Genomic DNA, 24,705 nt, shown 5'->3' with positions numbered 1-24,705 from the left:
ATAAAACGCCCAATGACAAAATGACAAGCAAGAATCTGACGACACACTGCCTCACAGCTACATTAGACCAGGAGCAAGAGCCCGGCGATCAGAAAGATCAACGGGTATGTACACACACACACATACACATACACACGCACACACATACACACACTTGAGAGGCAACTCTCTGCGAGCATACACACACATCCATGCACACACATACACATGCAGACAATGCTGTTCCCATCATCAGCTGCCCACCCCGGACAAGCCGTACATGAACATGATTATTGTACATTGTAGGTTTAAGCAGGATGAGCCTTGAAGTCAGGTCAGAGTGCTCAATGAGAGTGCTGACAGATTAGAGCTTTCACACACACACGTGCGCGCGTGCACACACATGCGCACACACGCACGCACGCACACACACACACACGGTCCAGTGGAATACCGAAAATTGTCTCCACTCGAGTTACTTGCTCTGCGCAATAACCAAGAGACCACTGCTCCGGGTGACTAATGCTCAACAGAACATAATTATAGTCCACCACACATAATTCAGCAGTCTAATGTATCAACATAGAAATCTTAAAAAATCTGCAACAGTGAGTTGAGAGTACAGATAGAGAGAAACACTCCACTCAGCAGCAACAACGGCTGTGAGCACACCGATATGGCATAGTTGTATCCAGAATCCAGAATGTGAAATGCGTGAAACTTAAACTGTTACAGCTATACAGCCTTTCGCCTCTGTTGCGTGTGTATCCAAAATCATGTTTTTTTAATGACCTGCAGATGGTGGCCTGCTGACAAGTGCTCGATAGCTTTTAGCAGCACCGCCGTGATACGAGCACACTGAGTGTTCCTAGCCAAACAATACAGGCTTTGATATGGCTGCTCCAGTCTCTCCGGAGGCGTGGGTTTGAATACCACCGCTGCCGCCATGGTAACCTGTGTAGTCTCAGCATTCAAGACTCTCAAAGCACATACTTGTAGTTACGTAAGTTATCATCAGTGTTCGTCGTCTCACATGGAGGAGAAGAAGAGCAAGGCAGTGCGAGTATGCACACAGCTATCCAGGCATTCCGGCTACGGTGTACTATTTATGTGTATACAAATTACGTGTTATAGAGTAGCCATACTTCATGACTCTGCAGGCAAGCCGAGTGCGCACCAACCATGGCAAACACGGTTCTTGTCACCCTGTAACTTACGAGAGCTCGCTCGGTTCATCATGCCAGATACAGTTGGCAACAGGACCTTCGCTCAATCCAGCTATTTAGCGATCCAAGTAAGCAGGTGGATGTCATCTGTCTCCGAAGTTGTCATCTAACACACCATCTGTCTGCAGGTCATCATACTCATGATAAAACGACACGTTGCTGGCGGCTGCAGCCAGTCATGATGAGTCCCAGTACTATAGCTTTGTAGCAAAGATCACTGCTGTATTGATGCAGCATGGAATACTATAGCAGTGAAGCAGCAGGAAGTTGCAGCAAGCTGTAAGGTGGTGCTGAAATCCACGTATGACCATCAGTGAACTCCAACACTTGCATGCAGATACGCTCATGGCCGACACGCCCCATTTGCACAGCACCACCAAAGCAACGGCATGTCCACTGAAGCAATGGTATTGCCAGACCCTGAATGTTGATAGCACGACTGCTGATGATTGCAGAATGGCTGCCAGGTTGTTGCTGGTTTGTCTTCACACATCATTGCGTTGTGATAATGCTTGACTGGTTGCTCCATGGCTCCACCCGCCCATAAGGCTTAGATCGGCAAGGCTAGAACAGCGTGGGAACACACGACAGGTATGTTGTCATGTTCACCTGCCTAGTTGTACTGCTGCAAGTACACAGTGGCGTCACACTAACAGACCTTTCCCATGCATGACGGCTCAGTCTTAAATTACTAAACAATGGCTAGTCAGGTGGACATGGTGTTTTGCCACTGTGCACACATCAGGAAGTCAGACTGAGATGGAAAGAACAGACCTTAGAGATGGATGCGTTCATCATAGCGCTACACTCACGGGGAAATAGTTCATCGTGACGTTGGCGCAGGATTCGTTGCCGGGAACGGCTCGCCACGAAACTGGTGGACAGCAGATGAGGTCAGGTACTGGCTTATCGCGGTCGTGGATTGCAGCCATGCTGCTGGCTCGCAGTTTATTGTGTTCATGTGACTACGACCAGCACACTTCAACCAGATATCGATAGGTTTAACTGTTAGAAAAGCAAGAAACACACCAAGCACAACGCACACAATGCAGCAATCATGATAACTAGGTCATGTAACAATACACAACATACACTTGTAGGGTATGAAGTCATCACGAAGGAACAGTGTGGCAGCAAATTCGTGACTCTAATCGCTAGTGGATTTCTACAAACCTCTCTCGAAAACCGACAACCTTCTACTGCCGGGATAGCCTGCTTATTCTTCTATTTACACATTCCATTATTGCCGAGGTCGCTATCGCAATTTCACACATTGTTTTTTTGCAAATTCTCCTTCCCTCAATCTCCAGTGTTCTACAGTGCTAGCAACTGAAATCCGACCCCTGAGCGGTGCGGTCACATTGCAAAGACCCAGCACAGCATAGTAAAACTACGAAATAGAGACCGCTAGAATGTGAACACATCGCTCAGGGATCGGACTTCAGTTGCCATCACTGTACTAACCTCAGGTTTTCTTTGGTATGATAACTCACCTGCAACTCCTTTTCATGGCATCTACGTCGTTTTTCTTGCCCAGTAGTGGTTTTGGGCTCTCAGGTAGAAATGCTGACATTTTTGTATCCTCTGTTGGTAGAGTCGCATGCCTCCAAGTAAAGTGCATTCACTTCTTTCTAGTCATGAGCAATACTCTAGCCATCTGTCGGCTGCCTTTGGATTGAAATACCTGTCAGCGCTCTCGGTAATCATGCAGTTAAGGGTCCGAAATTGTTTAGAACTTTCCCATGCAGTGCTCCTGTGTAATACTGTAAGACCAGTAATGTTAACAAACATTCAATTCTAACGATTTAGCGAATTAAAAAATTTCGTTAACATTTGCCGTCGTTATGTAGAAAACGATGTGTACATGTACAGCCACTACACGGAACCACAAGTGACTGTAGAAGCTGCACTAGGGGCGTTCCCCAGGGTTCCGTCCTAGGCCCTACCCTCTTCAGCATCTACACTCGACTTGTCCCCACTCTGCCATTGCGTTCCCAATGCCTTCTTTATGCAGACAACACCACCCTGTATGCCTCTGGAAAGTGTCCACGAATTCTCATGTCCCTACTTAGAAGACGATTTTTCAGTGGTGAAGCAGCACCTCACAGATCGCGGCCTGCTCCTGAACTCCAGCAAGAGCCAAGTACTACTGATCCACAGCAGACGCTCACATCCTCCACCTAACCTGAGCATTGTCTGTGGTTCGACTGTTATTGCCCCGTCTGACGCGAAGTTAAGTATCTAGGACTGACTCTCGATTCAACTTTAAGTTTCAGTGCCCACGTTAACTCCCTCAGGGAAGACATCGGAAAGAAACTAGGTGCTTTTCGACGTGGAAGGAGGAACCTTGCTGTCCAGGCCAGAAGGCAGTTCTACTTGTCAGTAGTCCAGAGCAAGCTCGAGTACGCCAGCACTGCCTACGTCCACTGCCTCGCTGACAATGTGAGAGATCATCTGCTACGCATAGGTAAGAGAGCACTTAGATGCATATTTGAGCATGACACATTCCGGAATCCCTTCGCACAAATCATATCCCCAATTGATTTCGCCAGGAACTTAACAATTATTTCATTCATCTTGGGCACCCTGTAAGAAGACCTTAGGGTCTGTTGGGAATGCCCAAGTAAAATAATAAAATACAATACAAAAAATACAATACAGCCAGCTGCCGGTTTTGAGACGGAATTCGTTAGAATTTCACCTCGCTAACCCACAAAAATCCGGAGATCGTTAATTTTACTTGACATTAACATTTCTGGTCTCACAGTACGTGTACTCGAACTACTGTCATATGCCTTCCAAAAGTAACGCAACTTTCTTTCTCATTCTGCCTTGTGTGTTTCGAAGGTTTGCTTTCCCATTTCAAAGCGTTGCTTCCTTTGACTTGATGGTAATGGCTGAGCGTCCCGGTGCGCCGATACGCATTATTCCTTAGGGAGACATACTGAAATTTCATAATGTCAGATGCAATCTTGATGGAGAGGTGGACCGTGTTCACCCTTCTGCCGATCTTTTCCAGGACCCAACTTGGCCAACTGGAGAGTTCCTTGCCGCCCGGCGCTGTATCAGGAACAAAGTGCTTTGTGACACATGTGGTGCGCGGTGTAGCCGCACTAGGAGGCAGGATAGCCGAGATGGGTTTCGCTGGAGATGCACACCTTGCAACTATGTGAGGAGCGGTTGCTGTGGTTCCTTATTCTAAGAAGCCGTGTGATTTTCTGAGAGATCTGTTTTTCTCTCGTACTGGTGGGCTCAGGATAGACCACACAAGATGTCGTCATCCGGGAACTTGGCATATCCAGCAACCACACTATTGTGGACAGGTGTAGCTTTGACCGCGACATAGCCATCCAGGACATCATCAACATTTCCCAAACCCAGCGGTGTGGACAATAATGGTGAACTCGTCATTGTCGAGATCGATGGAAGCAAGGACTTGCATCTGCAGTATCATAGCGGGGCTTGGCATGAAGGATACTGGGCGTTCGGGACCATCGAGCCACACTCTGGCCGATAGCTGACCAAGGTTATCAAGGTTGTCAAGGTCAGCAGCATTATTGTCTTGAAATTACTTTTGGCTTTGTTGTATTTCACATTTTCGTCCGCTTCGTTCTGAACGTGGTTACCAAGTTTGTGTTTCTTGTCATGCGTATTATTGTTCGTACGGGAAGTTCCGGACAGAACAGTTGGCACACTAGTAGCGCTCATTAACGAGTGGATTCTGCTTGGAACACGAATAATTTCGGACGACTGGGCCGCGTATGGGTAACTCGGGAACATCAGCCACGGTATATACATTCCCGAAGTCATCGTTCACGATGACCACTCTGTTGATCCTGATGATCGAACGATCCATACGAACAAAGTCGAAAATTTATGGATGCGTGCCAAGTGCCAGCTGAAACGGAACTTTGGCACGTCTCGAGAGTTTTTCCCCACCTTCCACTGCGAGTTTGTGTGGAGAGAGAGAGAGAGAGAGAGAGAGAGGGTTCGAGCGGAAGAACACACCTTCGGCTCCCTGCTCTGCACCAGCCATCAGCAGTACCCAGTCTGGTTCGTTCTGACGAAAATAAAGCCCACGTCGTCAGAAACTTTGTTTTTAATCTTGGTTGGCAAAGTTTCTACTGTTCATGTACCCTCAAGCATGATTGACAGTACAAAGAGCACTGGGAAAGTTCGAAATATTTAATTTTGGGACCCTAAACTCCATGAATAGGGAGGTTTTGCTCTACGGAATTACGTATGAAGATAACGTAGGAACTGCACGGAATTTTCATAAGTAAAGATCAGCGCTGTTGGGTTTCGCTCTACGTGATTTCTCCACGACTGCTAAATATGCCTTGTTGCTTTGGAGACGCGTTGGCTGCATGCGCCCACCGCATGCATCACGAACCGAAACCGCGTTTTCCATCGTATTTCCACGTGGTGTACGGTGTGTGTACCTTGTGTTTCGCGCGGCTTGGACTTTGCCATGGATAAATCCGGAAATGCGAAAAACATTTAAAAAAGTCTTACGGTGGCCTCAACGTAGGAAACAGCTTTCCTACGGAAATCCGTATAGAGATTTGCGTATGAAAGTTACCCTCGCTCCCCGGCGTGTATGACATACGGATTTTCATACGTAATTACGTAGAGCGAAACCTCCCTAGTACCCAGCTTTCTAGGCAAGACATGGTTAGCATTTTACCGATCACGATAACAGCGACCGTCGTCCTGCGCTGTATTTTGTGTGTTTTTAAGATGTGGTTAGCATTTCGGTTTCTGACACAACGATCGACTGGTGACGTCACCCTACATGTAGTTGGAATCTTACAGTTTTGTTCTCCCGCCAAACAATTCTTTCAATCGTAGAAACGCTGCTGGGTAGGAATACCTTTGAATTTAGCCAACCAGGTCTCCAACCAGGTCTCCGCTGGGATGAGTCTTTGACAGCTACACCATAGCTCAGTGGTCAGAGCATCGCTGGCCTCAGGCGAAGTTCCCTGGCTCGATTCCTGGTGGTGACAGTCAATTTTCTCTTCAGATTTTTCCGTTTTCCATTCCCTCAATTTATTACTAATATTAGTGCAGGTCTATTATTGTAAGCTTTTTCGCCCTCGGGCATCGCCAAGCAAGCTTGGCTAGTCTTCGCATAAGCCAAATGGAATGAAGGAAGCTCGAAGAGGAACTAGCGGGACCAAAAGATGCACACACAGACGCAAGTGGAGAAGCGGCAACACATGAAAATAAATTCCAGACAGTCCTAAACATACACACTTTGAACACAGTGCTTACCTGACTTCTGGCTTCGCCGGTATTGTAATGTTGGTCTGCATTGCTGCTGTCGCTGCTTTCGTTGCTATAATGCTGTCGCTGCTAGAAATAATTATTGCTGTTACCGGTACATGTACAGTCATACTAACATAGTATAGGCTTGCATTGTTTAGTCGAATTCCACGTCTGACAACACGGTATACCGCGCACACGAGCGCTGAGAAAACCTCAAAGCGGGCATGGAAACAGTTATTCGGGAGAAGAAAGCCGAGCAAGCTAACTTCAGTTCATGCCGCACCGGTGTGTAATAAGCGAGGACATTTTCAAATAACTGTTACTTTATCCTAAACTAAAGGCTGAACTGCTGAAGTCAGTGCAGTGAAGATAGCGCTATGCAAAATAAGTGTACATGTATAGCCCAAGATACCATTACCAAGCACTGAATTGAAGCAGAGCTGGACTGGATCATGGAGTAAGCACAGACCTACCTACAATACAAATTTTACTAGGCTACGCGATCTACACAGTACACTACAGCCACGGCCTCATGCTCAGGGCACTGGATATGGATGCATGCAACACCTAGTACATGTACCTACAGTACGACGTCCAGGCTCCTTGTTACTTCGCTGACGGATCCCATAATACTAGGTAGTAGGGTGCGTGTACACATGTGTACATGGTGTCACCATGGTGTCACCATGTACACGCACCCTGGGCTATGGCCCAGTATGGGATCCGTCAGCGAAGTAACCATGGTAACTCTTACTCCTGGTGTTTACCTAAAAATCTTCAAAAGGTCCTTGGACCCTGGCCTGGGTCTTGCCTTGGTCGCTGTCCTACCCGGCGTAGATCTACCCGCACGGCCTGGAGAATTTCTTTCTTGCATCTGTACTAGTACATGTACTACTACTAGTACCTGCATCATGTCAGCCATTACTACATTAGGTGACACCAAGAGCACAAAAACAGTTTTTAAAACACCGCATTTTTACTACTCCATAGTTCATGACTTGTAGTTGTACTTTTTGGCAGTGTCTCTGATGACTCTAGCTCTGTGGACTGACTGTCTTCTTATGAATATGAAGTGATTACTGAGTAGTTACAAGTACCGTATTATCTCTAATATAAGCACAGTCTCCAATAATAGCACGTCTCCAATAATAGAACACCTTGGGGCGGCATTCAAAAAATAAAGTGCTCAGTCTCCATTATAAGCACACTGTGTAAATTCATTATCTGTACCGGCGAAAAAAACCCTGAAATGTGTGTGTCATACATGAATTTGGCATGGCAACATGCCTCTGAAATGAGGTTGAAATAATAATGGAACAGTCTCCAATAAAGGAACGTCTCCAATAATAGCACGGGGCGGAGGTACATTGAAAAAATAAAGGACCGTGCTCATATTAGAGATAATACGGTATGTATGTGTGGTACAATCATGTACATGTACATGATTAGTTGCTTTCACCATTCACGGTTCACTGCTTGTCCTGGCACCACTGTCGCACTGATGTGTGTGTGTGGTGAGGGGGGGGGGGGGGGGGGGCAGGTCTAGTTGCCCCGCGCCTGTGCATGGTGACGAGCGATGCGGTTGCCAGGGAGTAGTACAAAACGAACAAACAAGGTATTGTACTGGAGAGAATGGTATTGTGCTACTCCCTGACGACTACTGACAGTACTGGACATTTCTCCGAGTAGGAGATCCCCATGACAGTCGACCATGGTCGACAGGCCTAGAGCCTTTGGGTAATCCTTGAAACACAATAAAATACTAAATAGATACCGCGAATGTTATTGTTATTAACCTTCTTACCAAGACAGTGATTACGGTAGAGTTCCACAGTATTGTAGAGCATGAGGAAACAAACAAAATAAATAAGCTGATTCTGAAGAAATCACTGTATGCGGGTTGAATGCAAGTGAGGCTATCCATGCTACATGTAATATTACTAAGAAAAAGAGCTTTTGGCCTTGAAAGATCATGACATGCCCTGGAAAAATGGTCAACTTGTTGAACCTGTTCACAGAAAACGCTCAAGAAGATTCGAAGTGACGGTGACGTAGCTGGAACGGCCACTGGCTGGCGACGTTTCAGGTTATTCTGAGGTCTCCGTGCGTGCAGGGCCAAGCCAAGTGTGTCGTGGCGAAAACTACACTACGTGTATATTATAGGATTAAGCAATGGCGAAGAAAAATCTATGGAGATGGTGCAGTTGCGGCGGCAGGGGCATTTAAATGTGTTTTAATTTCGTACGCTATAATGAGGTGTATTTATGTTATGGTGACAGTACGGTTAAAACATACAGGCCCGGTCTGACCTGTACATAGCGCAGAGATAACCTGCACGTGGACTAACACTGCAAAGAAGAAATTAAATTTTAGAAAAAAAAGATGAACAAGTGATGACATCACTGTGCTCAACGAGAAGAAAGAGAATGAAGTAACCATGGTAACGCCTCACTGGTGTAGCTTGAACATGAGGCGCCTAGGCAGAGACCAACAGGCAGAGTACAGAATGCAGTAAGGTTAAGTGTTAGCCTTGTGACTCCTGGCCAAGAGGTGTTTGCATGCCGTGCCAGAATGCCAGTAGACAGAAACCGAAAACAACAGGACTGTCTTTCACTAAAAAAAACAGATGAAGACTGCATTCACCGATTGTGATCAGTGAGCCGGCGCACTGTCCACGAGAGCGCGCTTGCAATGTCCAAGATGTGCGTGCGTGTGTGTGTGTATCGACTATCGTGTAGTATGAATGTACATGTAGAACAGACATAATGTGTGGGTTTGCATGTGTGCGTGGGTGCATGCACTTAAAATCATGCGTGCATCAGCATGCAGTCTTCTTTGGTGTTCTACACCTCATCATAGATAGCGTTGTCGATCGCTTGTTTGGCTTCAGTCTCTTGCGTGTCGCACTCGTTTGAATATGTCTCGTTAGCTTGCAGCACCTCACGCTTGCCCAAGTTGGCGAAGCCGTGCTGCGAGCACTGGTCATCTTCTATCTGGCCATGCTGCGAGCACTGTTCGTCTTCTAGCCGACTGTTGTTCTCAGCTGGGAGTGTGACGGTGCTGCGCCTGCGCATATCGGTATCGGTCACGCTCACCGGAATGTACGTGGACTTCAGACCGAGGCGTGCGGATGCCTGACTCAAGACGGATGTTGGCCGATAGTCAGCAGTCGTATCGTACGCCTCTCGGGTTGCTGCTTGGCTTGTGTCATAGGACTCATCCACTGGTTTGCTGCCTTCCCCGCTGACTGTGGATGCAGGCTTTGACTTGAAGTAGGAGTCCATGTCCGCAGTGGCCGGATCAACCTCCGAAAGTGTTCTCCCAAGCTCTTTCCCATCGATCGCGGCAATTAGGTCACCGTACCGACTCTGGTGCTTGGCGAGTTGTCGCATGCAATTGTCGAGATTCTCATTGCTTGTCTGTGTCGTGGGCACCCAGTTCGCTGCTTGTGGTGGTGCCTCAGTGCCTCCGTTCGACTTCATGGCTGTAAGCAAGGCAAGCGTAATCAGGGGAGATAAAACAATCAATAATTCATGGTAGCATACAAGTGCCAAAGAAATCACATGTCTGTGTACCAGGCTGCCAGCACGTCTGCATGCAACCTCATACTTTCAGGGGGTGGTGCAAATGATCCCACTTAAGAGCTCATAACTCCACAATCAGCGGGCGGAGACACATCAAAACACACTTACACATAAAGTCAACTTTGCGTATAACGACACTCGGCGGGGCATCAGAAAAGTGTCCTTTTTCGCGAAGTGTCGTTATACCCGAAGTCTCATTACAATTATGTAAACAGGTAAATGGGAATTTGCTCTGGGCATAGAAATTCTGTCGTTATTTGTGAATTGTCGTTCTATCTGCAGTCGTTATAAGCGAAGTAGACTGTACCGTAAAGTACCGTTGATCCGCCCCCCTCCCCCCACGCCATGTCGCTTCCCAGCTGGGTTTTGGCAGGGGCGGAAATTAGATCAAGGCTGTCAAGTGCAGTACGATGTACAACAACGAGGAAGTTCAGATTCTATATTGCTGGATTGGACACATTTTCGTCCTGCACTGGAACATATTGTGTACAGCGGTGCATGCGTCGGTTCAACATCGTATTTCGTTGTATACACCGAAGTCGCTTCACAGGCATAGAGTCGACAGGGGATAGCAATTAGAGAGGGGGCGGATCAACGGTACTTTACGGCAGGGATGAATTTACTGTCATATTTTTGGGTAGCAGTTTCTGCTATACGAAATCACAATTGCGTAGCAGTCTTCGATTTTGATTAGCATTTTTCTTTTAAGGTTGGGTGTTTACCACATTGTCCTTCTTGAGAGTGATGCCTGAAAGCCCATTTGCAGAAAAACGACTGAAGCATACATGTGCACCCAGATTGGGAGTACCTGCACCACATACACGGCACAGTATGCATGTTACTTGACAGCAGAGGCTTGGCATAGATAGCCTGTATGTATCGATTTTTTCTGCGAGTCACGGTGACTTTTGAGTAGCAGTAGATCGATTTTGCATCGCAAACTGCGATGCGATACAGGATATATTCATCCCTGCTTTACGGTATATGCTCACAAACACAAACACACACACAGACACACACACATCACATGTACACATACAGTCACTGACTCAACTTCGCTAATAACGACAGCGGATATAACGACAGAATTTCCATGCCCAGAGCAAAGTCCCATCCAACTGTGATACATAATGGGACTTCGGGTATAACGACACTTCGCGAATAAGGACGCTTTTCTGATGCCCCGCCGAGTGTCGTTATACACAAAGTTCACTATATACATACACACATATGCATGCAGACATGCACACACATGCACACACACACATACCAAGGCCGTCTCAGCCAGGGCGGCCTCAGCCGGGGCCGGCTGAGGCCGCCCCACTTTTTTGGCCGTTTTTTTTGGAGCACACTGCAACAAAGCGAGATGATCGCAGCTCAGCGCAAACGTGGCGAATAATGAAGAATCCTTGTTCCCGAGGCCGATCGCGGTTTGTTGCCGAATCAAAAAGTCTTTTTCATTGCAGTTTATGCACTGAAATGGCACCAAATGCCTGAAAATGCTTGCGGTTTGCTTGCAATTTTTGAATTTTTTTCCAGAGGAGGGTAATGAAGAATCCTTGTCACTGATTGTAGCGTCTTCTTGGTTTGTTGCAGAATATAAAAAGTCTTTCACTGCAGTTACACTGAAATGGCAGCAAATGCCCGGAAATGCTTGCGATAGACCTTTTGCGCGTAGTACAGATGTACGAAGTGCAGTACTAGGGCGTAGGTATGTAGAGACCCGGTTGGGTGTTCATTGTGTGCTATGCATGCGCATTTGACCAAATTTAGATTCATAACTGATGGCAAACAATCGCTTTTCCAGCTTCTTCACTTTGGTTAGAACTAATGACTAGCTAGATCTTTCCACGGTCATAAAAGGTTTTCGTATGAAATGCCCTCAGGGCCCATTTCTTGGTGGAAGTAGCAGAAAACACAATAGGGTCCTGCACATTCAACACCCATTAGGGTCTCCGGGATTCTACGGGATTTCGTGCATCTGTACAACGCGGAAAACTTCGGGGTTATTGGCTTAATTTTTGAATTTTTTCCTGGGCCAGGACCCCAGACCCCCCTTCCATTGCCGCCCCACCTCCAAAGTCGGTGCGATGGGCCTGCACACATACACACACATACAAACATATAAACACACACATGACATGTACACATATGTGTCCACCACTACCGTTACCTGAAGGTGGACATTACCCGAAAATTCTAATGACTGTCTTCTTCTCTCAGTGAATGATGTAGTCTAGAGATTGCTTGGAGGATGTTGTGAGAGAATGTATGGTTAATTGGTTATACTGGATGGCTACAGTGGAATCTGTGCATATTGAGAAGCTACTGTAGTTTCTGAATCCTGATGGTGGCAATTTGCCAAAACGTCGATAACGACACAGTGAGCTGAGTTGTGAATGTGCAATGTCCAGGGAAAGAGCCTGTGTGCCTGTAAACCATTTTTTCTTCGAGTTACGAAGCTGCAGGATGCCTCGCCCCTATCACGTTCACTTCAGTTATGTAACCAAACGTTTCGGAGACAGCGGCTTTAATATTGCAACGAGGAGGACTACAGTTGCGCTCACTGAAATCCAACCCAAAGTGCAACACTGACGCCCTGGACCAGTTCCGATTACATCATTGTATGTGTACATGTGTACGTCCAGCCGCATTCGTTCCACTTCCAGGGCGTCAAGGGCCGTGCAAGTTGAGGGCGCCAGGTTTGCACGTTGGGTCGGATTTCAGTGAGCGCAGCTGTAGTTTCGCTGGGAGCCTTTCCTATGCGTCGACATGCATTCATTGTGTGCCCTGCAACCATGGTTTCAAATTTTACTCATGCATGTCGACATAATTAGGAAATGCTTACAGCGACGCTAGTCTTCCTTGTTGCAAATATACTCTAGTTATTAGAGAGGTTAAGATGCGCGTTATTTCTGACGTGACATGAAAGCCCAGCTCGCGTTTTTTTGGCTGGCGCGTCACAAAAACAACACGAGTGACCTGCAGCTCACGTCGAAATTTGGAGTTTTATGCCAAATGTGACGTGAAATTGCGCGTCACGTTGGAAATATTGTGCATCTTAGGCTATGATCGTTTGGTCGGATCCAGATCCAGATCCAAATCTCAGATCCGTCGGATCCTTCAGAATCAACCGAACACTTTTTTGCGGACCTTGGCTGTTGCCATGTTGACGAAGTAAAAAATGGCGCTGACAGGTCACCCAAAAAAGGCACAAGTCGTACTGATCGCCTGCGTCGTACGAAAAGTCAACAAAAGTCCACTAGACGTACGACAATGAGTATAAACATGATTTTTACCCACCATATACGCACAAAGGTCACATTTGGATCCAATGGATCCAGTCAACCCTGCTCCCGGGGCAGGGTTGCTCGGATCCAAATCCGAAGGATCTGGATCCGGATTCGACCAATCGATCATTGCAGATCCAGTGGATCCGATGGATCTGGATCTGGATCCGACCAAACGATCACGGCCTTAACCTCTCTATTGCCTTCTTCTGTTTACTCTTACCTGCCAGCTCAACGCTTTTCCTCCTGCCACCTCCAGCGCCACGGCGACGGTAAGCAAAGACGATTCCCACGAGGAAGAGGACACAGAGTAACGAAACCCACGTCACCATGTTCCCGACGGAATGGGCAAACCCACTTGCGGCAGCTGCAAGGCACGTACAGTTGATCAAGTGAACACAGCATGACGAAAACCAAAGCCTGCAAATGATGCCCCCCCCCAAAAGTCATAATGTAAGCCGCGGCTTTATACACAGCTTTACGGTAAATGATGCAGACATAACTATTATAAGTATACTGTAATTTCACAAATTTTCGGTGTACTTTTATTTTCGGTACTTTCGGTGCGTCTGTTTCATACCTAAAATTTCAATACACCGAACAAACACTAACACACATAATCCAATAGGGAACTGCCCTCATACCGAAAATATTGAGCACCGAAAATTTCTGAAATTAGAGTGATCACCATACTCCGGGCTATTGCTAGTAGGGCTGAGCTGATTACTGTAGTATGCATCCATGTACATGATTGTAATACTACGCTAATAACGACTTCGGATATAGTATACAAATAATCTACGTGGAGATAAAAGTTTAATAATAGCTATGAAAAGTATGAATGCCGCAGACATCACCACGCAACATGACAATTATTTGTTCAAGGTTTGGTTTTGTGTGTTTCCAAAATCGATTTTCACGCTCCGATCATCAGTGGAAATACGGAACTAAAGAGATCAAGGGAAAAACAAAGGTTAAAAATCCAAAGAAGTGTGACACATGACGGGTAACTTGTGGTAAGTATTACAAAAAGTGAGAACTAAAATAAAGAGTAAGTGTGTAAGTGTGTCGTGCCCGTTATGTCCAGCAGTTGAAGGTCCTTGAAGCTGTTTGTATTCGTACGCATAAGCCCGATTTGTGTAAGCAAAAAGAACATGTTTTAGCACTTAGGTTATTTTCGTGAGTTTGCACCCCGTGTTCATGAGTTGTTTCTGCACTGTTCATGCCCGTTTGTCACACTTACTCTTTATTTTAGTTCTCACTTTTTGTAATACTTACCACAAGTTACCCGTCATGTGTCACACTTCTTTGGATTTTTAACCTTTGTTTTTCCCTTGATCTCTTTAGTTCCGTATTTCCACTGATGATCGGAGCGTGAAAATCGATTTTGGAAACACACAAAACCAAACCTTGAACAAATAATTGTCATGTTGCGTGGTGATGTCTGCGGCATTCATACTTTTCATAGCTATTATCGGATATAGTAGTTTTTATTATTCCCGTAGCTATGCAGAAGACGTTACTTCAGTAACGTCTGGCGCTAGCCAGGGTCCACACAGCTTTAATTTGGTGTTTGTTTGTGTGTTTGTTTGTGTCACGCCTGGCGCTATCCCGTATCTGTCCCGTACCGTACCGTACCATCAAACACAGCTGGCCACATACAGCTGGCCGCAATATTCAAATAGGGCTTTCAAACGCAAGATCATAACATGAAGCAACTTGGAAGAATGGGTATGAATGCGAAGTGTATGGGGGAATGCATGTAGGGCGTTAGTGCGGTTCGAATCCCAGGATATGCCTGAAAAAAATTGGAGAATTGAAAAATTTATAACATCCCTATGCTTTTTTTGCCGTCATCAAGGCGGTAGACGGTGTCGTATTACCCTCGATCGTACCTATCCCGTACCGTACCGTACCATCAAAGACGGCTGGCCACAATGCATATTCAAATAGGGCTTTCAAATGCAAGATCATAACGTGAAGCAACTTGGAAGAATTAGTATGTATGCGAAGTGTATCGGGGGATGCATGCAGGGCGCGCGATAGTGCGGTTTCGAATCCCAGGTTATGTCTTAAAAAAAGGATTTTTTCAAAGAATTTATAACATCCCTATGCTTTGTTTTGTCTAGGTCATCAGGGCAAAAAAGCATAGCGTAGGGCCCTGAGCTTCCAAGCTCTCTCGTTTTACTAGGGGAGTCCCAACAGGCTATTGCCTTTTTACTGGGAACCCTAGGTGGGGGTTATAACGACAATTCGCGAATAACGACAGGATTTCCATGCCCAGAGCAAAGTCCCATCCAACTGTCATACATAATGGGACTTCGGGTATAACGACACTTCGCGAATAAGGACGCTTTTCTGATGCCCCGCCGCCGAGTGTCGTTATACGCGAAGTTGACTGTACATGTAATACAACGTATCTAATATTGACTGAGTACGAGGTCAATAATTATAGGAAATAAAAGCCGAGTGAAAGACCGAGGCGAAGCCGAGGTCTTTTACGAGGTTTTATTTCCTATACTGACCAAGTATGAAGTCAATATTACAAGTAGATTTATCACGACTAGCCAAAGCCAGTGTTAAATCTCTAAAAAGGAGTCAAATATGAGCAGTCAATATAGCCTGAGTAGCTAAGGAGTGAAATGTGCAGGAATATTTGACTGATTAGGTGTAGTGAAAACGTATGTGAGTCAATAGTAACTGGGAGTGATAAAGTACAGTGCTACTCAGTGTAATCCAGTCGGGTGACTCAAGTAGGCGCCGGGCGGTGCGCAGCCATAGACCTGCGAACAGTGTGCCGTGGAATGACGCAAGGCGCAAACTTGAGTGACACGACTGGATTTCATTGAGTAGCACTGTACAGTGCGGGCCTGTCCGAATAGCATCTACAGCCTCGGGTACTGTGATGTGTTTTCTTTAGGCCGGTGCATTGGCAGTCCTATACCGATGCTACATGTGGGCCTCTGTGGACCTAAACGGGTAGTAAGACACATTGTTCCCTGGGGCACTATACACCCGCATGTGGATACTACATTTGGTTTTCTGCCATAACCCGGGTTTTATGTGACAAGTCAGTTTGATATTGGGCTAATTCAAAAGCCCTTGGAGAGAGGACCACAGTGAAAACCAATTCAAAGAGAGGGTGCGTTTGTTTGTGCTATTAACGATACAATCATGTTTGCTGGTTTTATAGAAATACTACACCGGATGATGTACCCAGTGTGCTGACAGTGCTCAACACCATGGCGGAGGGTGTACCCAGAGTGCTGACAGTGCTCAACACGGCGGAGGCAGAGCGTAATACAGAACAGAACAACAAGGACAATCAAGGCTTGTTTGCTGCGATTTCAAGATTCATGCGAGAGCAATCATCACATTCATCAGGCATTGTTGCCTGATGATTGCGAGAGCATGAACCTTGAAGTTGCAGCAAAGAAGCCTTGATTGTCCTTGTGGTTCTGTAGAAATACTACCCTGTAGAGTGCCTGTGCCATCTATAGGAAACTGTCCTAAATGCGATACACAAAGAATAGGGCACCCATTACAGCTCAGCTGATGGGCAGAAAAGGAAAACGACGCAGAGTGTGCATAATCGAAGGGTTTGAATCGTTTACTCCTCCAGATATGTCAGGGTAGAAATCTGAAGTGGGTTAGGGCTGTCCACCCGGCCGGGGTCTAGAGGGCGGTGACCTTGGGGGGAGGGGGGGGGGGAGGGATAAGGGGTAGCGCCCCTGTTCCAGTTGAAGTCATTTTTAGGATTTCAAAGGCCCGAAACAACAGATCCGCGAATTATCCAAGAAAGATTATGAAAATTGTTTTCGGTCGGTCTGTCTGAGCAACGTGCACAAATTGGAGTGATTTCGGGAACGAGAGGTCTTGGAAGCTTAGGGCCTTACGCTATGCTTTTTTGCCTAGCTCATCATGCATGTTATTAGTACTGATGGAACTTTCTCTTTGGTCCCAACTTTGTTGCGGTCTTATAGTCTTTTACGTCGACCATGACTGCTACAATGCCCGACCATACCACAACGAACTGATCGGCTACATCATTGTATAGCAAAAAGTTTCCATCTGTTCGAATAACATGCATGATGAGCTAGGCAAAAAAGCATAGCGTAGGGCCCTGAGCGAAAGAAATAAACTTTCTCTTTGCATTCGAGGGTAATGCGACACCGTCTACCACCTTGATGACCTAGGCAAACAAGCATAGGGATGTTATAAGCTAAACCGTGCAATCGCCACGCAAAGTGGTCATTGGCTACCCCAGCCATGTTTTGCTTGGAATAAAATAAATAAAAAAATAATGTTTTTTTCATTTCTCCTATTTTTTTCAAGATTTAACCTGGGATTCGAACCTGCACTATCGCCCTGCATGCATTTCCCGATACACTTTGCATACATACTCATTCTTCCAAGTTGCTTAACGTTATGATCTTGCATTTGACAGTCCTATTTGAATATTGTGGCCAGCTGTCTTTGATGGTACGGTACGGTACGGGACAGGTCCGGGATAGCGCCAGGCATGCCGATGGCACAAACAAACACGGAATTAAAGCTGTGTGGACCCTGGCTAGCGCCAGACGTTACTTCAGTAACGGCTTTTGCATAGCTACGGGAATAAATAGAAGTGTCATCCCTGATCTACTCTTTGGGTACAACTGTGGGAGTAGAGGACTCGGACTATGTTTGTCCGGGATACGCAGCAACATAGGTAATTTATTGGGATGGAAATATGCATGCATCTCCGAAAAACCGAAGAGGTGCTTGATGATCACATGGCATTATCACAATGCAAGCAAACCTGAAAAGACATTCTTACCACTTGCAACAGACGCGTCTGCGCACGTCTCACCACTCCAGCCCCGGTCACATGTGCAGAGATAGCGATCACCAACGTTCAAGCACTGGCCGTTCACACACGGATTGCTGCTGCACTCGCTGACGTCAACTGTAGACGAATACCCACACAGGAAACACAGCGCAGAGGTACACGTAATTCGTTAGTACATAAAATTTATGATTTAAAAGATAACTTTTTCGATGGCCCAGAGATTATCTACTAACGAGGGAGGACCTGTACACATCTGGCAAAACTGCAAGCCACACTCACAAGTACACAGAAGGACGTGACGTGAAAGTTCCACTCCCGTTATTTGGCTCGCAAATTGGAAAACAACGCAAGAGGGCTGCATCTCAAGTGGGAATTTGCTGTATCACCCCAAATTTCGACCCTTTCGATGTGAATTTGCGTGTCGCGTCAAAAATCACGTGCGCAACTCAACCTCTCTAGTCTGGTGTACAATGTGTGTGTGCACAAACGTGGAGACACCAACACGCAGTGAGCCGAAATTAAACTCCGGTCCGCCAGCATCGTCCAGGATCTTTGGACTAGAGACTCGGTTTAAAGGGCAAACACACAGTGTGACAAATGCTGCCCAGGTGAGCAGACGTATGCTCATTATGAGTACTACGTATTTCAGGTTATTTACTGTAAAGGACAACTGTTTCGGAACCGTTGCATTTTCAGATGATATGCAGACATGTTGTATGCATATTCTATTTTATTTTATACTTTGGATGAAGTTTTCCATTAGTCATATTTGTGTTGTTGCTAACGGCTTTTGTTGACGTCACTTCTGTCATTTCATTGTATCGTATTACTCTTCAGACATCAATCCTGAATGGCATAAGCGAAAGTGGCACCCCCGCCACCTACGCGGACATGCTTTTAATAATAATAATAATAATAAGTAACTCTATCATTCATAGTAATACACCCCCTTGCCCGCACAGTCCATGTCAATTTCGAGACCGAAATGGTCGGAGGAGTGCACTGCGCTTGACCAGCACAGCTCTTGTAGCACCTACTACACTTTTCTTGTTTTGTATTTTCTACTACTATTTTGTCTCACTCATTGTTTTGTAGGGATGAGCACATAGTATAAAAAAAGAAAGAAAAAAAAACAGGGAATGTTTGAGAGACCCCGGTTTTTTTTTAAAAGGAACCAAGAAATGTTTGGTGACTAGGGAATGTTTCGGCGCTACTATTAAAATGTTTTGAAGCCAGGAAACGCTTGCAATACTTTTAACCCAGAATCCTTTGCGCCCGTTTTAGTTCGTGAATTGCGATGACAGATCGTTTTGCGCCTGCACACGTTTGCGACTGGAGTCAATTTGATGATTGACTCGAGTCTTCTTTCAGTACTTGTTCGAGTATAGTTTTGCGTTTCGCGCCCACTAACTTTCGTGATTTCACACCCGTCGCGAAAATCGCGAACGTTTCAGGGCGTACGGTGAGCACGGAATGTTTGGCGTCTAGAAAAGATGGGAGGGGGAGGGAGATGAGCTGGAAATGTTTTCGGCACTAGGGCATATTTGGGAGGTAGAGGATGCCTCATCACCAAATCCAAAATTGCCCAGGATATCAGTATGAAAACTCGGATGTTCAGTGAACCAATAGTAGTATGTAAAGAGAAAGAGGACCTATATGTTACTACTTTTTGACTGCATATTATCTCGTTAGTAGAGTCGTTACCTTGGTGGACTGTTAGTCATAACTAGTAACTTATAGGTCCTTTTCTCTTTACAGATTACTTCAAGTAGTATGACATGGATTTCTAGTCTGAACTTTTTAAAAGCTATCGTGTTTTCCAAAGCACTCTTCTGCGAAATCGAAGACCAAGAAACAATGCTTCAGCGCAAGTACCTAGACCAGGTGCCTCCCTTAGAGATAGGGGTGAAAGGCTCCCAGGAAACATACTGTGTAACACGTCATTTTCGGTGTAATTTTAATTTCGGTAGAGAAAACAGACACCTAAATTTATGTTACACCTAAATGGCACTAGAGTATGCACTGTGTGTGAAGGGAATGCTGGTCACCAATTTCTACATTACACCTGAAACCTGGCAGGTCCCTGGCAGCGAAGTTTGAGTACACCTAAAATTTAATAATAGCTATGAAAAGTATGAATGCCGCAGACATCACCGTGCAACATGACATGTGTCACACTTCTTTGGATTTTTAACCTTTGTTTTTCCCTTGATCACTTTAGTTCCGTATTTCCACTGATGATCGGAGCTTGAAAATCGATTTTGGAAACACACAATCTCAAACCTTGAACAAATTGTCATGTTGCGTGGTGATGTCTGCGGCATTCATACTTTTCATAGCTATTATTAAACTTTTATCTCCTCGTAGATTATTTGTACACCTAAAATATTATACAGTAATCACACCATCAAGGTGGTGAATTGGGGGATCGCTGTTGCTTTGTCAAATACCATTCCTGCTCACCATCACATATGACCCCTGTGTATCCAGTATGGCACTTGCAAGTATGCTCCTCTTTTCCGGGAACGCAAGTTCCGTTGACACACACGCTGTGGGTGCAAGAAGCTAGCCTCGCTGTATGGCAAGACATAAGAACAGACGATAAACAGCAGATGGACAGTTGAGTACGCTACCATCGAGCATAGAGCCGACTTTTTTTCCATGTGTTGATTAGGAGGGTGTTCATTTTAATCAACAGGTTATGGTAGCAGGGGCGTCACCCGTGAGGGGCACAGGGGCACGTGCACCCCCCTAAAAAATTCGACCTTGTTTTTTTGCGAACTCCTGGTGATGAAAAGTGTAGTGCTGGTAGAATCTACTAATAAACTGCATGCACGCGGCGTGCTGGGTGTTTGTTTGATACAGAAGAAATAAATAATTCAGTGTGGTCGCAAGTAAGTTAGTCAGGTCACCACACTTGAAGAGTCTTTGGAGCTGTTTCCTCTCAAAATGTCGTCTTCTCGAAAAAGGAAAGCGTCTGGCCAGCTCACTATCAGCAAACTTTTTTCGGAGGAATGCGAACCCTGAAGTGAGGCGAGGCGACGAAGCCATTCCTGTTGCAGCTGGGCCAGGGGAATCGGACGATGAGGGACCTGACGAAGAACCGGCACACAGTCCTGTTGAAGCGGAACATTTTGTCCAGGTTGAAGAGGAACCGGTTGTCCAGGTCGACAACGACATTGCCGCTGCTGAGGATTTTGATTTGGAGAATTCCAAATGGTCTAGGGACCGGCGGATTCTGCTCGAAAAGCAGTGAAATTGGCAGAACCATACAAACCTTATGGCGGGCAATTCCTCGAATTCTGCTCCATTTTTTATCCACATACCAAACATGCATGAAACTTACCAGAAAAAGTACCGAATTCTGCCAATTTTCCTGCCGGCAGAATCCGCCGGACCCTAAAATGGTCACATTTTTATTATTATATGATGCAATGCTATTATTATTAATATAATTATGCTTTCGAGTTTGTCATCATGCCATCATGGCCGGGTAAAATTCCTGTGCAAAATTTTTCCTGTGCACCCCCTGTGAAGGGGTCCGGTGACGCCCCTGGGTAGATATTACTCCTTTCGGCAGATACAATTTTTGCTATTCCAAACTGTAGAGTCTACTTTCCTCTACCACTTCTACCAGGTTTGAGGCTAGGCACCGGCGGATAATGCCGGCAGAAAAATTGGCAGAATTCGCTACTTTTTCTGGAAATTTTCATTCATGTTTGGTATGTTGATAAATATGGTGGTAAAGACACACCTGGCAATATGGCGGTAAACACACGCCTGCCCACACACGCTCTCTAGGCTGCAAAGTTCTGGCACGGAGCTCTCCTTCTCACCACCATCAGTTCGCGCCTGGCGCCTGGTCGATGCATGGCAAGTCAAGCTCCGTATGAAGACATCCAAGAAGAAGATTGCCTGATGAGTCCAGCGGGGACAAAACGTACGTCGCAATCGAGCTATTTCGTTGCTGTGTCATCACCTATGTGCCATGCGCTACTTGATGTACCAGCCTGCTATGCCGGATACCGCCAGCCATGCATCGACCAGGCACCAGGCGCGAACTGATGGTGGTGGTGGTGAGAAGGAGAGCTCCGTGCCAGAACTTTGCAGCCTAGAGAGCGTGTGTGGGCAGGCGTGTGTTCACCGCCATATTGCCAGGTGTGTCTTTACCACCATATTTATCAACCATAAGTACAGCTGCAGTGGTGTCTTCGACTTCATGTTTGGTATGTGGATAAAGAAATGGAGCAGAATTAGAGGAATTGACAGCCATAAGGTTTGTATGGTACTGCCAATTTCACTGATTTTCGAGCAGAATCTGACACCTTTTCGAGCATAATCCGCCGGTGCCTATTTGAGGCTGGTAGAAGTTGGTAGGTGTTGGTAGAGGTATGGGATTTCTGTACCTCAATCGCGATAAAAGCTGTTTTCTACATAATGACTGGCATACATCACACCAGAGGTTGCCAGGATGGGTGATATCATGAAGTTGGCACTGGTGATTTGCTGAAATAATGCACTCGCCTAACCGCCTTCCTTGCGAAATCTGCTCCAGTATAGTAGCCTTACTCCTCCAAGTACAGTGAAACCTGTCTAAGACGACGGATCAAGGGACCCTCAAAACACGGTCTCTGTTACCAGGTGGTCTCCTTATCCAGGGTCATTTGACTGGAAATAGCATCCTTGTGTCCTGATTGCAGTGGTCTTCAGGGACAGGTGGTCGCCTTATCCGAGTGGTCGCCTTGACAGGTTTTACTGTAGACGCACAGGAGATCTGCCCTAGTGTGCAGGGATCAAGTAGCAACCCAGTCCTGGTCTGCATCGAGTGGCAATGTCACCCCTATACTCTCAGCACTCAAGACTCTCAAAGCACATTCCTGTTTACACACACACGCAGGTGTACACACAGTGCTACTGTTACCAAGACATAGTTATCGCACTATGCAAGCTATGCTGGGGAATTACGTCATCATTGGAGATGCTTGGTGTGTATCCAGGAAGAGGGAAACTGTACCAGCACACCTGCAATAGTCCTTGCTAGCTGTACTATGGCTACTTAAGTACTTTACCACACATAATCTGTATACAGATGAATAGTACACCGTAGCCGGAATGCATGGATAGCTGTGCGCATACTCGCACTGCCTTGCTCTTCTTCTCCTCATGTGAGATGATGAACACTGATGATGACTCACGTAACTATATCAGGCCTTTTAAAATGGTGTGCACTCATACAGCTGAAAAATACATTTGCCAGACTTGCGGTGAATGTATGCACATGGTATAGCACAGGAAACCAGGTAACGCACTAACCTGAACAAGTATGGCCAGTGTAGCCAGGATGGCATGAACAGGTGTGCGATGGTGCCCAGGATGTCACACACACCCCTCTCGTGCAGTTGTGCGAGCCCGTCACGCAGGGATCTTACAGCCAGGACAAGATCACCAGGACGTACAACAAAACACACATTCATGTATGTGCATATGAGCAAGCGGACGTACACATGTGGGAAAGTGGAGATGCATGCATGCATGCACACACACACAAACACATACACATACACGTAAACAAACATAAACACACAGACACACACCATATGGGACACACACACACACACACATGCACAAACACACATGTGCACATATGTAGAAACACACACACCCACGCACCCACGCACCCACACACATACAAACACACAAACACACACACACACACACACACGGAGGTTAACATCATTCAAGATATTCCAATGGGGCTTTTGAGAATTGAGCAAGTCTTGCTATTAACTTTTTAAGCAGCCACAACATCAGATGAAGAGGATTACTCAATTGTCTTCCCAGGATCTCCTAAATGTTCCTCTACTCTCCTATCACATCTTCTTCTACTTACGAAGTTACGAGGATGCTGCACAGTGATAATGAAGAAAGATCTTTATTCTACAACTAAAAGCCATTCTCTCTCTCTCTCTTTCTCTCTCTCTCTTTCTCTCTCTCTCTCTCTCTCTCTCTCTCTCTCTCTCTCTCTCTCTCTCTCTCTCTCTCTCTCTCTCTCTCTCTCTCTCTCTCTCTCTCTCTCTCTCTCTCTCTCTCTCTGTCTCTGTCTCTCTCTCTCTGTCTCTCTCTCTGTCTCTCTCTCTCTGTCTCTCTCTGTCTGTCTCTCTCTGTCTCTCTCTCTCTGTCTCTCTCTCTCTCTGTCTCTCTCTCTCTCTCTCTCTCTCTCTCTCTCTCTCTCTCTCTCTCTCTCTCTCTCTCTCTCTCTCTCTCTCTCTCTCTCTCTCTCTCTCTCTCTCTCTCTCTCTCTCTCTCTCTGTCTCCTTCCATGTAATCTACTTCTTTCTCTCGTTCCCTGCCATTCGCTTCTTCCCATTCTTCCCAGGTATGTGCGGCGACGCATGCAGCCGCCTTGAAAATTCCCTAACACAAGCACTCCGCTCTACCTCACACTATACCTTCAATGTCGCAATCTCTCCCCAGCCAGCCATGCTGACAGTGGCATTGATACTCTCCCATCACGGTAACACATCTGC

At 46.0% G+C, this 24,705-nt stretch overlaps 1 protein-coding gene and 1 long non-coding RNA gene across 2 annotated transcripts in view; both read right to left on the bottom strand.

The window, feature by feature from the left end:
• Window positions 1–1,569: 1,569 nt before the first annotated feature.
• On the bottom strand, window positions 1,570–6,793 carry LOC135826563 (uncharacterized). Its single transcript, XR_010555328.1, has 3 exons — window positions 6,480–6,793; window positions 2,018–2,210; window positions 1,570–1,769 (listed from the first exon to the last, which is right to left on the bottom strand). It is a non-coding gene; the product is annotated as an uncharacterized LOC135826563 (long non-coding RNA).
• A 1,489-nt stretch (window positions 6,794–8,282) lies between these two features.
• Window positions 8,283–24,705, bottom strand: part of LOC135826715 (slit homolog 3 protein-like) — a 95,812-nt gene continuing 79,389 nt past the window's right edge. Inside the window, exons 24-29 of the mRNA XM_065339316.1 lie at window positions 24,628–24,705; window positions 23,492–23,602; window positions 20,642–20,752; window positions 18,167–18,295; window positions 13,571–13,714; window positions 8,283–9,957 (exon numbers count right to left, since the gene is read on the bottom strand). The exon at window positions 24,628–24,705 is cut by the window's right edge and continues 39 nt beyond it. Coding sequence (XP_065195388.1) covers window positions 9,317–9,957; window positions 13,571–13,714; window positions 18,167–18,295; window positions 20,642–20,752; window positions 23,492–23,602; window positions 24,628–24,705 — 1,214 coding nt within the window. The 3' untranslated portion in view covers window positions 8,283–9,316. The remainder of the gene's footprint in view (window positions 9,958–13,570; window positions 13,715–18,166; window positions 18,296–20,641; window positions 20,753–23,491; window positions 23,603–24,627) is intronic.

Source organism: Sycon ciliatum, chromosome 10 (assembly GCF_964019385.1).
Source record: "Sycon ciliatum chromosome 10, ocSycCili1.1, whole genome shotgun sequence".
Lineage (NCBI taxonomy): Eukaryota > Metazoa > Porifera > Calcarea > Leucosolenida > Sycettidae > Sycon > Sycon ciliatum.
The sequence above is the reverse complement of the archived record's forward strand: the minus strand, read 5'-3'. Positions and strand labels throughout refer to the sequence as shown.